The 14,902-nt window shown below is 35.5% G+C and overlaps 1 protein-coding gene across 2 annotated transcripts in view; it reads right to left on the reverse strand.

The window, feature by feature from the left end:
• Positions 1 to 14,807, reverse strand: part of LTN1 (listerin E3 ubiquitin protein ligase 1) — a 38,039-nt gene extending 23,232 nt beyond the window's left edge. The window contains exons 1-11 of one of the 2 annotated variants that reach the window (XM_014072990.2): positions 14,660 to 14,807; positions 12,889 to 13,092; positions 11,272 to 11,370; positions 10,723 to 10,953; positions 9,897 to 9,949; positions 9,072 to 9,252; positions 7,145 to 7,318; positions 5,591 to 5,781; positions 4,991 to 5,138; positions 3,444 to 4,202; positions 2,337 to 2,378 (exon numbers count right to left, since the gene is read on the reverse strand). In XM_014072990.2, the coding sequence (XP_013928465.2) occupies positions 2,337 to 2,378; positions 3,444 to 4,202; positions 4,991 to 5,138; positions 5,591 to 5,781; positions 7,145 to 7,318; positions 9,072 to 9,252; positions 9,897 to 9,949; positions 10,723 to 10,953; positions 11,272 to 11,370; positions 12,889 to 13,092; positions 14,660 to 14,701 (2,124 nt within the window). In that variant the 5' untranslated portion in view covers positions 14,702 to 14,807. Of the gene's footprint in view, positions 1 to 2,336; positions 2,379 to 3,443; positions 4,203 to 4,990; positions 5,139 to 5,590; positions 5,782 to 7,144; positions 7,319 to 9,071; positions 9,253 to 9,896; positions 9,950 to 10,722; positions 10,954 to 11,271; positions 11,371 to 12,888; positions 13,093 to 14,659 lie in introns of those variants that run through there. The other variant, XM_087721563.1, reaches the window with a different exon arrangement.
• Positions 14,808 to 14,902: the final 95 nt, after the last annotated feature.

The raw sequence follows: 14,902 nt of genomic DNA on the forward strand, positions 1-14,902 counted from the left end.
GTGCCACGCAGCAGCCAGAGTCTCCACCGGGCTGTGGGCGAAAGTGTCAGGAATGACCCCAAGCTCTGTCTGGAACCTTGACGGCTCCATAAGACGCCTGGGGCGGAACCACCTGGTCGGTTCCTCCTCCCTACAGTGGGGGTTTGGCCTCCGGAAGTCGAGCCTCAGTAGGCAATGGTCTGACCATGACAGGGGTATGATGTCGCTCCCCCTCAGACCAAGATCACAAATCCACTGCTCCGAGAGAAATACAAGGTCAAGCATGTGTCCCGCTGAGTGGGTTGGGCCTCGAATTACTTGGGTCAAGCCCATGGCTGTCATGGAAGCCATGAACTCCTGCGCCCCATCAGAGTTTTCACCGAGCGACGGCAAATTAAAGTCCCCCAGGACCATCAACCTAGGGAACTCAACTGCCAGCTCGGCTACCGACTCGAGGAGCGAGGGGAGGGCTGCTGCAACGCTGTTGGGAGGCAGGTACGTTAGCAGCAAACCCACTTGACCCTTGCGGTCCAACTTTAACAGCAAAGACTCACACCCGACAATCTCCGGAGCAGGGACCCTACGAGGAACTAACGACTCCCGGATAACGGCGGCCACACCCACACCCCTTCCCTGGGCTCTCGGCTGATGCAGCACCTGAAATCCTTCTGGGCACAGCTCTACAAGGGGGACTCCTCCCTCTGGGCCCAGCCAGGTCTCAGTAATACATGCCAGGTCTGCCCTCTCGTCTGTAATTAAGTCCCGGACGAGAGGAGCTTTATGGACAACAGACCTGGCATTTAGCGACAACAGCCTGAGACCAGGGTCCTGACTACTTACGCCATCTGGTCTTGGAGTGGGGCTCCCAGGGCCGGAAGGGGGGATCTCTGTAATGTAGCGAACCCTCCTTCCCCGGTAATGGCCTGCCCTGAAGTCCCCACCGTATCTGCCTCTCCCTGTTACGACCGCAATACCCCGACCCTCTCCCGTGTCTCTGGTCCCTCAACCACCCCCATAGCCCCCGCAACTCCCGGCAGGTCCTCCGAATCACACATACTCATACACTCCCCCAAACAGTCCCCACGTAATAGTTAAAAACACAAAATTTACAACAATATAATCATAAAAGTGGGACATTCATTCATCTTATAACAAACCTCTTGGTTTGTTATAAAAATCTAAATAAAAAAAACATGTACTGTTCAAAGTATCAGATCAGTAAGATCCATGAAAACATTATATATGAAAGGTAAGATTAGATAAGATAGATAGATAGAGAGAGAGAGAGAGAGAGAGAGAGAGAGAGAGAGAGAGAGAGAGAGAGAGAGAGAGAGAGAGAGAGAGAGAGAGAGAGAGAAGCATGTGCGCATATGCCTGCCACCCGCACCCTGCAGAGAAATATTTCTAATAAAAAATACTAGATATTCAGTTTAAAGACTTGGTTAAATCAAAGATACTTACAATGTTCCATCTTGAAAGGAATCTTGAAAAACAGGCAATTAATCAATTTCTAAAAAGGGCAATTTCCCCTGTTATGCCTGTTCAAACCATCTGAAACCACTGTTTCACTTTAAAGCAAACTGCCATAGATTTTCCAGAGGACTCAGTAAAAAGCTGCTGTAAAAGCTTCTTTGCTTATGTCAGCACATTGCTCCTTCAAACATTCTGTAGAGCCATATTCATTCGAAAGACTTTGGCACAGAAAGTATGTCTTTTGTTCAGCTAAAAGTCATGCTGTATCTGTTTCACTTATTAATTTTTCCCCTGCCTTTATAAGTCAAGCAAGGCAGTTTACAGATATATACTCCTTCTTCCAGCCTATTTTCCCCACAGAAACAGCGCTACGAGGTGGGTCGGGGCAAGTGATTGACCCAATGTCACTGTCAGCTATCTTCTCTCAGTCTGTCTTGAAGGTTAAATGGAAAAGATCATACTTTGCACTTTCTTCTTTTTAACCAATCTGCTGCCTTTCCAAAGCATTTCACTATTCTCACAGGCTCCACAGAAGAAAAAAAACAAGCAATGTACTCTTGGCTGTTCTCGTCTATTTTTTGTTAGATGTTTATTTCCAAATCATCTACCTATATAATACGTATCCAAAACATATAATATAATAAGACAGATATATTTTGTAGTCAGAAAGATTTATGCAATGAAAAATTACCCACAAACAGGCCAAAGAGGGGAAACAGCTGGTTTTGCTCCCAAGCAACATGAGCTCATTCATTCCAACGGAACATTCCAGCAAGCCGTAACTAGGAACAACTAAAATGCCCATGTATACCAAAGGAACTTAGTGCATCTCTGGATCCCAGACTAACACGAATGAAAACTGGGGGAGAGGAGTTTGAATGTACCTTTTGGATTATTTGAAGAAGAATACTCCATTTTAGATCCATCTTGAAAAGAAAAAGAAATAGCATCAAAACATGACAATAAAACTGGACAATTTCTCAGAATCATGTAATATTAGAAAGGGATATGGATTCAAAGGAAATCTGGGAATGAATGGCCATGGATGGTATACCTATTGGCCACTCCTTTAAAAACCTCTGGTTTTTCCTGGCTTTGAAATTAGCTGCACAATCACGGGAAAATAATTATTTGATCTAAGGAGGTACTAACATGTGCAATGCCTTCATCTACATACACTCTCAATCCCCTTTGCTGCGCAAATTAGACAGCTGCATAGCTCTACTTAATATTGTAAACACAGTCTTGAGTAGTACTTCTTTTCTGAAGAAACATGTATATACATATAGCCCACGAATAACATCTGTTTTCTTTAACATGAAAACTAGACTAGATTTGCATGAGATCTGGTTTCATTGGGTATGCCTCACCAGGGACTCTTTAGTCAGAAAAGGGTGTACTTGAAGAAAACTTAATCTTCCCCCTTAAGCATAGTACTTTATTTGTTTGATCATCAGAAAGTATGGCTAGTGAAAATATAGACAAAAAATGAATGTTCACAATAGTATGTCTCAGAAGACAGATGTTGGCTCTCTCTTAATTGACCTTCCAAAATCTAGGAAATGCATTTAGTTTGATATATAAAATTGATTTCAGTGGGACTTCAATACTAATTGATTTGCAATTTCCCTAGTTAGCAAGATGGTATGAAGCAGCAGTTGTGTTTGTGCTGCTCTTTATAATATTGTTTCAAATATTGTTTATGATATGTTTATTGCTCTTTGTTTCAAATAATGTTTAAAATCAATTTATAACAGATAAAAAAGTTTACAACAGATAAAAAAGATACTTTTAAAGGATAATTAAAAGTATTTTATAACTGTCCTAATGCAATTCTACTTCCAAATATTAAGAAATGAATGCATGTTACTTGATAGGCCATAGCAACCAGTGTGCAAGTACAAATATTACTATTCCAAACTCTAATTAGTCTAACAGAATACGTTAAAACAAATTGAATGAAATCAATTTACTGAATAAGAAAACTGTACCTTTGTTAAATCATTGAGAATATTTTCCCTCTCTATGGGACTGCTGCAGCAATAGAGAATGCTATATAAAATATTGACCAGGAAGTCTGTCTCTTTTCTCCAATCTTCTTTCAGCCAAACAATTAACTTTTCGTGCAGAAACTGAATAGATGGATTTTCATACCGAACATCATCACTTTCTTCTATAAGCACCTGGAAAACTTTATGAGAAGCAAAGGTGCTGAGTAGAGCAGAGAGGAACTTTAAGTGTTGGTCAGATGTCTGTTGGTTAGTGTACCCTATGCTTAGTTCTGCAAGTTTACAAACTAAACCTTCTAAAGAGTTGTTCTGTAGAGGAAAAGTATGTTTTCCATGAATTTCATGAATGACATTACTGGATTCATTGCTAGTTCTCATGTCAACAAAATTCTCATGTTCGGCGTTAATTTCAACTTTTCTGTCTTCTGCAAATCTTACATTTACAGCTTTTTTTCTATTTGTTTTCATCTTGTTTTCTGGGTTCTGAAGAATTTGCAACAAAGAAGACACAGCAGCCAATGATTTCTCATCTGCATCCATTACAGCAACATGTCCCACACATATATTTGAAAGGCCATCCCAAAAATTAGATAACATTCTCTGAAAAGTGAGGGATGTTCTATCATCATTAGTTATTTCTGCTTTTGTTTTCCAAACATTCAGCATGTCTGCTATCTCATAAAACAGAGGTCCATTTTGTAATTTGGGCTCTTTAATTACTGTATCAATGAGAGGAATTAACTGTAAAGAAAAAAACAAATGCATTTTAATCTCAATATGAATTAATACCTTTTCTGAAAACTGTTTCAACCTATGCAGCATATTCCTTTTATTTTTAGTTATTTTTAGAAGCCCATATGGATAAAGTTCATCTCATGAGCAGAAGTGGGACAGAGGGAATTGGTATGTGAAGGTAGTCCTTGACTTATGACCACATCTGAGCCACAAATTTCTGTTGCTAAGTAAGACAGTTGTTAAGTGCTTCATTTTATGACCTTTCTTGTCAAAGTGAATTGCTACATTTGTTAAGTAACATTATTAAGTGAATCTAGCTTCCCACCGACTTTGCTTGTCAGGAGGACATAAAAGGGGATCATATGACTCCAGTACAATGCAACTGTCATAAATACATGCCAATTGTTACGCATTCAAATTGTGAGCATGTGACCATGGGAAAAACAGTCGTCACTTTTTTCAGTGCCATTGTAACTTCAAACGGTCACTAAACAAATGGTTCTAAGTCAAGGACTACCTGTATCCAGATCGATGTTGTGAACTATCCAACAATAATATAATAAGAGAAATAGAAGCCTCATTGCTGTATAAAGGGGAAAATTTTAATAGGAGGAACAAACAGAAGCAAATTTTATGAAAAACAGATAACATTTTTGTTTTTTCATAAGAGCATATTTCAACTGAAACTGTTCAAAACATTAATATTTGGTGCAAAGTAAACTCACCAATCTAGTATTAATCAATTAAAACCTTCAAAGATAATCCAATATTTTATTTCTGCCATGCTAATATACCTGGATATTTATAAGCATTTCTTGTATTTTAACTTCATCTTCTTCTTCACCAATATTCTGTAGGACTGTAAATTGTAAACACTCCATAAAAGTTGATATGATTGCTGAAGATTCTGAACGACAAACCATCGCTCTTTCGGTGAATAGCCTAAGGAAACAGAAGATCAAGGATCAGAATGAACACCTCCTTGAGTTATTTGTAAAAATAGTAAAGGCAGGAATTAATTAACTAATTAATTAAAGTTAATTTCCATAGTCACATTGGATTAAATGCTATAATCAATAATTAGATTTATATGGTGTTTCTAGTGACAGCTACTGAAAAATTAGCATCAGAAACTTAACTTAAAAACATAACAACCACAAAATGCTACATGGAGGAAAGTTTACAAACTTCAACATCAAAATATTATTTCAACAGTTTCATTAAAATTCTCAGAAAACCTAGTATTTGCAGCTTTCAAATTCAACTATCTCGTTCTTCATCTTCAAATAAAACACAAATACTACCTACACATACACACTTAAAATATAAATTTAAAAAAAACTTTAAACACATAACCATTATTTGATTTTAAAAGCATGAGCTAATTATCATACCCTTTAATTATAGAAGTGAAGAATGTTGTTGAATAATTTAACTTTGGATCTGCAACGTTATGAGGCACCTTACTAATAAATGGCAAGATATTAGGATATATAATAGTAGCAAGTCCTCTTCCTCCTTCTCGAAGCACTGTCCATAATTTTGGTAGAACTCCTTTTTTTGCATTCACATGGCTCCAACAATCCTGCAGAATAATAAATGTGAAGCAATAAATTAAAGAATACATAGTTTCTTGACACTGAAAATTAAGCATCCTACTTCCTTATCTTGATATTAAATAAAGTATCTGAAGACAGAGACATTAAAGTATCCATAACTAATTTTTATAATAAAATAAACAAAATAGAAATAAAACATATTTATACTGGTTCATAAGGGAAAAATTGTAAAATGTTGATCTGAAAAGATTCTGTCTATCCATTTAAATTTGCCAAATTATCAGTGAAAAGTCAATGCATGTTGGCTGTATTAGATAAAAACATAATCAAATTGAGGTATGGTTATTCATTAAGCAGTCTCAATATTTTTTTTTCAGTTGACTCTTTCCCAGATTTGAATGGGAGCTACTAAGAATGACTCGAGATGTTGATTTTTGAATGTTGATTTTATTTATATGCCGCCCTTTTCCCCCGAAGGGGACTCAGAGATGACACTTGGTCAACTGTGAACCTACCTGAAAACAGGACCTTGAAGGTAGCAATACTTTCTTAGAAGTTCAACTTGAAAATTTGGATAAAAAGTTTGATATAGTAACGATGATTTTAAATCAACTCAAAGATGATAACCACATGCAAGTAAAGTACTAAAAGGTTTACAACTAGACGTATTGAAATGTAATTTGCTACTGGCGACATGAAAGATGAGGTTGACTTGGAAAGTTGGTTAGAGAACTCCAAGAAAGATATGGATTTTAAAGATTCAAAGTTGATAGAAATGACTGGTGATGTACCACAAATGCTATAGAAATACATACAAGAGACTTTATGACTTTAGGGAATAAAATCCAACTGTTATCTTAAGAATAAGCCTTATTATTAATAACCAATCGAGGATATTTGATCTTGAACAGATCAGAAGCAATGATTGTGATGACTCATGGTAGACCAAAGGCCATTGTGGACTTTCTGCAAGTGAAATACAATAAATAGACTGTTAACAGTGGGTTTTGAAGTTTAATTTAGCTGTTGATTTTACCTGTCAACTAGATAGCAGATAGACTCCAAACTAATTGGCTTGGGTAAACCGTGTGGTAGAAATTTATAAATTGTGGGATGCCTGCTTCTCAAGGGGGGAAGAGTTATTATCTTCGAAGTATATTTATCAGTATTCAATTCGGGGGAGAAGGTATGTTTATGTGTGTTTTTTTCTTTTTATGTATTATTTTGTGTAGTTTTGTCAAATTTTGTTTTGTTCCTTTTTTGAAGTTTGTATTTTAATAGTTTGAATAAAAAATGATTTTAAAAAGGTATATAATCTGAAAGGTGCCTATGAGTTAAATAATGGTTTCAATGTATAATGACTTAAGGACATAATGGCTTCCAGATTACCTCAATAGTAGTAAGGACATGAAGTACAGCTTCCCAAAGAGCAAGGCATACAATAGCATCACTATCATCAATGCTAAGAAGAACAGCTGGACAAACTCTTGGTGCTTCTTCATTCATGGACTCAGGAATACGCTGACAAAAAGTAGTAATTACCTCAAAGAAAGCCGAGCGAACCTAAAATAGAAACAAGGAAACCTGAATATTTTTGATATGATTACAATACAAGTAGACCTCACTTAATGACTGTCCCGTTAAGCAACCATTCAAGGTTATGGCAATGCTGAAAAACTTTATGATCAGTCCTTGCATTTATGACTGCTGCATTATCCTCCTGACCACATAACTGACTGGAAGTTCACAACCAGTGGGGCTTTTATGACTCTTGCAGCATCTTTTTGTGTGCTTCACAACCAACTTCCAACAAAACAATTGAGAAGGCAGCAATACAATCACAATTCGCAGTCACGTGATGTCTCATTAATAACCCACTGTGACTTGCATAATGACTGAATGGGAAGTAATGTCATACATCCATTGTGGTCACGTTTCACTTACCAATTGCTTGCTTAGTGACAGAGTTGCTAGTCCCAATCGTGATTGTTAAGAGAAGACTACCTGTACTATATCTATACCATAAAGGTAAAGATTCCCCCGCACATGTGTGCTAGTTGTTTCCGGTTCTAGGGACGGTGTTCATCTCCGTTTCTTAGCCGAAGAGCCAGCACTGTCCAAAGACATCTCCATGGTCATGTGGCCAGCATAACTCAATGCTGAAAGCACATGGAGTGCTGTTACCTTCCCACCAAAATGGTCCCTATTTTTCTATTTGCATTTTTTATATGCTTTCGAACTGCTGGTTGGCAGAAGTTGGGATAAGTAGTGGGAGCTCACTTCATTACGCGGTGTTAGGGATTCAAACCACAGAACTGCCGACCTTCTGATTGACAAGCTCAGCATCTTAACTACTGAGTCACCATGTCCCCATTATCTCTATACCGTACAATCACTTAAAATTATTATGGAAAACCAACTACCAACCCTGATTCTATGACCAATTTTCTAAGAGCCATAAGACCCTAATTCAGTGATAATGAACCTTTTTGGCACCAAGTGCCCAAACCGGAACACACATGCATGCATGTGCGCTAGAAACCCAAAGTCTGACAAGTTGACATCTCTCCCACATCCTTTATAGCCAAAGAAACTAGGAAGAGTTTCTTATGAGCTGCTTACCCTGCCCATATTCCTGCTGCTAGCTAAATTGCCTTTTATCTGATTGTTCCCTTTGCCCTGCTTCCCAAGGTCATTCCTACATACCATCATATCTTGTGACATTGTAAACCAAAGAAAAGCTGAAGTAAAGTCATAACAGCACTTGCAATCAAGTAATTCTAACTTAGCAACTACCTCACTTAAGAACCAAATCACAGTCTTACTGCAGAAGGACTCGCCTCCCTCAATTTTCATGATTTATTTAAAATAAAGGTTGCATTTTAAAATACAAAATAACATACAGTAGAAAAATAAGAAACCATGTTAATAATTGTAATAGTTGTACTTTCATTTGAACTAATACTTCAAAACTTCTTTACATAATTCTCATCCAGGACTAATATTTGAGATGTTGGGATATAAGATACTACTTAAGTCATTAGGAAATTGGAATGCAATCTTTTTCACCATTGTTAAAGGATTTTAAACAATATTGCCAGTTTAAAAATTGTAAAAATGCTAGATGTTATTTTAATGACATTAAATAATTAATAATTAATTATTTTTGAACATTTTTCAGCTAAATCCACTAAATATGAAACATATGTTTGTGTTTAAAACAAAAAAGAGTCTTCATGCCTACAATAAACATGTTTATTTTATCTTTGTTATATTTCAGAATATTTTTTTGCGGAAAGCAAAAAGGTAAAGATACCTGTGCTATGTTATGTTTCCCATATTTCCAAAATTTGTTTTGAGAGAGAAGTGTCTTAAGTCTCTCTTCCAATGATTTAACCTCATTATCAGGAATCATACAAAGCAATTTCTTTAAAGATAATAAAGAAGAGGTTATAATTCGATGAAACTTAGTTTCTCTTTCTTCTTCTGGAACTGCTCTGAATAAAAAACACAAGAACATGGTTTATAAATTCAATTTTCACTATATTTTTTCATATTTGATTTTATATTCCATTAAATACATCTTGAGAACCAGAATCTTAATGGTATGCATCAACTACACAGCTATATTATTACTGCAAATAATAGGAAACTTCCAAAATTTCCATTTTGTCAGGTTTAATTTCCCCTTGAAAGTCACAGAATTGAGTGCACGTCAGTGGCAATTGGAGTTCCATACCACCCTAATACATATAATTTCTTATTAACACATTTAGAAAATCTGCACATTCCAAGAAATCAAAATATGGGTGAGTCAACCTTGTTAATAAGGTTTTTTGCTGTGCAGAAACAACACAATTCTCGTTAATGTGTAAAGGCAACAACCTTCATTTTGAAGAGGGACTTAAGCTCTGACCAGCAGTACCAATGGCCAGAAGACGTTTCTCTGCATAGAAACCTCTTCCATCTATTAAAACTACTGGATAATATCTCCAAAAAGAAAACTTAACTGGGAGAACATTTCATGTCACTTGACATGATAGACCTTGAACATCTTTCATTTCCTTTATTTCAAGAATATCTTTTTAAGTACTTAAATGAAATTTACTTTTCCAAAGAAATAAAAATATACTGTACATACTGTGGATCACTTAGTGTATCAGGAGTTTCTTTCAAAAGATTATCTTGTAGTACCTGGACAAAAATAGTCAGATATCCTTAAATGGAAAAATACTCAATTTATAGATAAAAAGTGTTTTTTTTTTTAAAAAGTACAATAATGCAGTATTACAATGCCAAATGTACATTTCTTTAATTTAAATTTATTGTGGTATGAATCCAAATAAGTGGAACTTTGCATATTTATTCTGCTTATAAAGATTATCTAATGATGTCTAACGGACTCCACCCAGACAAAAAAGCCAAATAAATGAACAGGTTGGGAAATATGTAACATACACACATATATATGGGACATACATAAAGAAGATAAAATATTATTTCTAAATTTCAGTTTCACATCATATAATAAATTCAAAATAATTTCAGAAAGAATGGTTTTAACTGTATATGTGAATTGTAATAGGTCTTAAGTGACATTATTGTGGTCTCAGAAAAAGTTAATTAAGAAGATACATATATCATTTTGTGTATTTATTATGATTTAAATAATATTTAAAGTAGTAGTCTACAGCATCATGCAACAAACTGGGAGACTGGAGTGGTAGTCTTGCCTCAGGCATGAAACCACCTAGATAGCCTTTGAGCCAATTTCAAAGGTACAAAGCATCATCAATTTAAAAAGTGGCAATGACTGGACAATTGATAACTACGAAAACATCTAGCAAGTATAAAAGCAAAAAACTGTTTTGCTGAACTCCTTTAGGTAGTCACAGTGTATCCTTTTCAGTTGATTTTTAATTATATATTTAACAAAAATTAAAAAACATACAAACTTGAAAACTTACATTTAAAATTTCATCTTTACAAAACATTAAGGCTTCAGATTGTTTGCTTGGTGGAAAGGCCTTTTCAAATGCCTCTTTTGCTGCTGATGCTGCTGGAGAGTAAATATCACACTGAGCTATAAGCCAATATCCCATAATGTTTTTTAAATGAGGAGCTAAATGTTTTCTGACTTTCAGAATAAGCTGTTCAAAAGCTTGCTGTGTAGCTTCCCGGACTCGGCGATCATGATCCTACCATAAACATTGGCAAGTACAAAAATAATTATATAATTTCACTATACACATGAACAATTTTAGATTACCTATTTCTCTAAAGCAAATTTTACTGAGTCATATCTTACAGCTAAAAATATGAATAACATTAATGTCCAATTTTCCGTATGGCTATCACACTATCACTGCTTTATCTAATTCTCAATTTTCTGCAGAACAAATCAACCTTCCAAGAGGTACAACAGAACTCTGCATTCATCTCTGACCACTATGGCAGCTGATTAAAAGCAGGCTTGGTTCAAGCGTTTCCATATAAATATAAATTTCAGTACTTACAAGAGAAATTTTACAATAAATTCTAGGCCAGTAAGGTAGAACTCCTTTAACAATCTCCGTCTCTCTTTCTTTGCACATTACCCCAAATTCTTGCATAGCCTAAAATAGAAAATAATTACTTTTTTTAAAGCTTAACTTTGTAATAGGTCTTAAGTGACATTATTGTGGTCTCAGAAAAAGTTAATTAAGAAGATACATATATCATTTTGTGTATTTATTATGATTTAAATAATATTTAAAGTAGTAGTCTACAGCATCATGCAACAAACTGGGAGACTGGAGTGGTAGTCTTGCCTCAGGCATGAAACCACCTAGATAGCCTTTGAGCCAATTTCAAAGGTACAAAGCATCATCAATTTAAAAAGTGGCAATGACTGGACAATTGATAACTATGAAAACATCTAGCAAGTATAAAAGCAAAAAACTGTTTTGCTGAACTATTAACTATTATTATATGCTTTCTGTTATGGTGATTATTAAAAAAAGTTCCTGTTTATCAATTGATACTGTGTATACAAGACAGTATTGATTTTTTTTAATCTCTTAGTTTACTACACTTCTATGGCCACCAATTTTAAGAAGCACAACTCTTGGCAGCTTTAAAATTAAAGAAAGAAAAACCTGGCATCTCAGCCACTTTCATATAATACAATAATCTTCAGGGTCCAACTCACCCTTCCCAAGCACAATTTCTTATTCTGCACAAGATTACTACTGTGAACTTTGTTCAGTTACTACTGTGAAATGTGCAGCTATATATTATAATTGTGCTATATATTAATGTATGTCAATTATGTTGATTTAATACATATAATACACACTGCATTTTCTATATCAACATTTACTGAATTCATACAATGATTTTATAATTCTAACAGGAAGTTCCTTGCCCCATTGTCATGATATACTATCCATAATGGTATGACAAAAATTAATGTTGTAAAAATATATTGCAATACTGAATTTTATTTCTAGAATCTGGGACTGTAAGTGATAAAATAAATAATTATAGATTAACCTGGGAAAGAACAAAAAGGATTACTTAAACCTTGAAATATTGCTAAATTTACACTTTGTTTTTCAACTGCTTTCTATTGATATAATAAAAGAGCAGAACAATGATACTCCATGCAAATGAGTGTGTTACTTGGATGAATGACTTTTATATGCAGTGTATGCTTGTGTTATTTTTCTGCTTTTATTTTTTGATATTTTATTTTTACATATTATAAAATTATTTTTTAAAAAAATAAAAATTACAAATAAATTATAAGATCAAAAATATTATAGTTGAGAGCCAGTTTGATTTAGTGAATAAGCACCAGTCGAAAAACCAGGAGACTGTGAATTCTAGTCCCGTCTTAACCTTAAAAGTTGGCTGGGTGATTTTGGGCCAGTCACTCTCTCTCAGTCCATATCAGACTCAGACTGACAAGCCAGTCGGTCAATTCGTGATGCAACCAATGGATCAACACTCAACTGATATGAAAAAAGAGATCTCTGCACTTGCAGGAAAATGTTAGGAAGAAACAAACCAAGTATCAAAAATGTTACAGCAATTACTAATCCTTTAAATAAATATATAATGATCCTCTAACTATAATAGTAGCAGCCTACTTTTAACTTGGTTGTGACATCTCTTTTGGAAAGTTTTCTTAGCACCATACGAAAATCAGCATCTATAAGGCTATCTATTTCTTCAGCTCCCTGAATTGCAGGAACGTATCCCAGGTCACTTGAAGAGGTACCAAAACCAACAAATCCAGGAACAGTTCCTTGTTCTTTAGCTAGAAGTTCAGCTGTTCTTCCACTGCTGGAAGGCTATATTTGAAAGAGAGAAAAAGAAAAACTGCTGTTTGAGAATTGTAAAATCCTAAACAAACTTCCTTGGAAATCATTGTTATGTCTGAAACTGCAATTTGTATTTTAATTATTTATATTCCATCTTTATTATTTTTATAAACTCAAGATGGTATACATATCAAATTGTTAACTGTGTGATTTGCTTCTTGATTCCTTACATTGTTAAAGCAAATAATACCGTTTTATCTCCCCCTTTCCCCCCCAAAAAACAAGCTAAAGCTTACAAAATATTTTAAAATTATTAATTTACAATAAAGTTACCTTAAAGTAAAATAGTAATAGTAATTGGACAATTTGTAAATTAAGCTACAGCAGATTAATTTTTAAGAAAGCTCATTACTCATTGACAAAATATAAGGTAACAACATCTAGTGACAATTTCACAGTTGAACTATTACTAATATGTTGTCACCAAATTTTCCCATGCTGTCAACACCTCTATTTCTGAAGGCAATTACAAATATAGATGAGTGGAACTGATTCCCAAAGAAAGTGCTATATTTAAAAAGTTAACTAGGTATCAGAATTGGATGGTTTTCTGAATGAACTTCTCATTGGTTAACTACACTATAAACTGATTTTCTAATTCCTAACCATCATTTCTTCTTCCTATCTTCATCCATCACTTTTTCCCTATTTTCATCACTTTTAACCTGAGTTCTGTATTGAGAATGAATTCCCAAAAACCTATCTGAACAAATGTTACTGTAGAGCAAAGTTAAGATTCCTATCATAATTTAAATCTCTCAGGGCCTTCACAATGCTACAAAGTGTTCATTCTTAAATATTTAGGATGTGATTTAACAGAAAACAAACAAGCCACGGCCCCACATATTCACAGTATCTGCCATTGAAAACATGGAAGCCGTAAGAGTGCGTCAAGTTTTGAGAAGATACAGTAGCTGCTAAATGTTTTAACTATTTTCACACAAGGCACTCCAGATACAAGATTCACTAACTTCAAGGATGTAACCCTATTTAAAACAGAAAGGGTATAAATGATTACAGCATAAAAAATGTGCATATGACACCATCCACAACCAAGAATTAAAAATGTGCATATGACACTGCCACAACCAAGAAAGCCAACCCCATATGGGAATAATTTGTTATCTGAATTCATTTTTTGACAGTTCAAACGGTTCCGAGCCATGTACTTTTTAGAAGCTGAAATATTACTGGTTCTTTTCCCCTCTTGGAAGTTCAGGCACACTTAGCAATTCGTATATCTTAAAAGGAGGGATTCGCTATACAGGGAAATAAGATTGCAAGGCGGGTCCCGTGAAGTCTTGTTAGAGAAGTCACTAACCAATGCTTCCCTCTGGCCAGCGACAATTAAAGCAACACCTTTGAAACTAGTGTCTAGATACAGCGTCCCTTTTGGTGCGGAATAAGCTGCTTTTTTATTTAGCCAAACGTTAGGCAAAGGCGCTGCCCTCCGTGTTCGAAAGCCCTGGAAAAGCAACCCTATCTGGCCGCTCTCCAGAAATACCAAATCCCCTCCCGGCGGCATCAACTCACTTACCCGTACGTTGCCCTTAGTTCGCTGCTTGTTCTTGCCTCCCATGATAGCGCCCGCAACGCCGTCAGAAACTTGGGGGAAAAGGGAAGGGAAAACAGAGGGCAGAGGTTATAGTTGGTCCCACGGACAGGAAGGGTGGAGAGGCTGTTTCCGGGTTAAAAGGAAGTAAAGGTAATGGCGGAAGGGACGTCAAAGTCCGGAAGCTCCTTCCTTTTAGTGCTCCGCCTTCATCTTAGGGAAGGGTAC

The sequence above is a fragment of the Thamnophis sirtalis genome, unplaced genomic scaffold (assembly GCF_051295495.1).
Source record: "Thamnophis sirtalis isolate CommonGarterSnake01/CBP01778 unplaced genomic scaffold, rThaSir2_p1.2 scaffold_8, whole genome shotgun sequence".
NCBI lineage: Eukaryota > Metazoa > Chordata > Lepidosauria > Squamata > Natricidae > Thamnophis > Thamnophis sirtalis.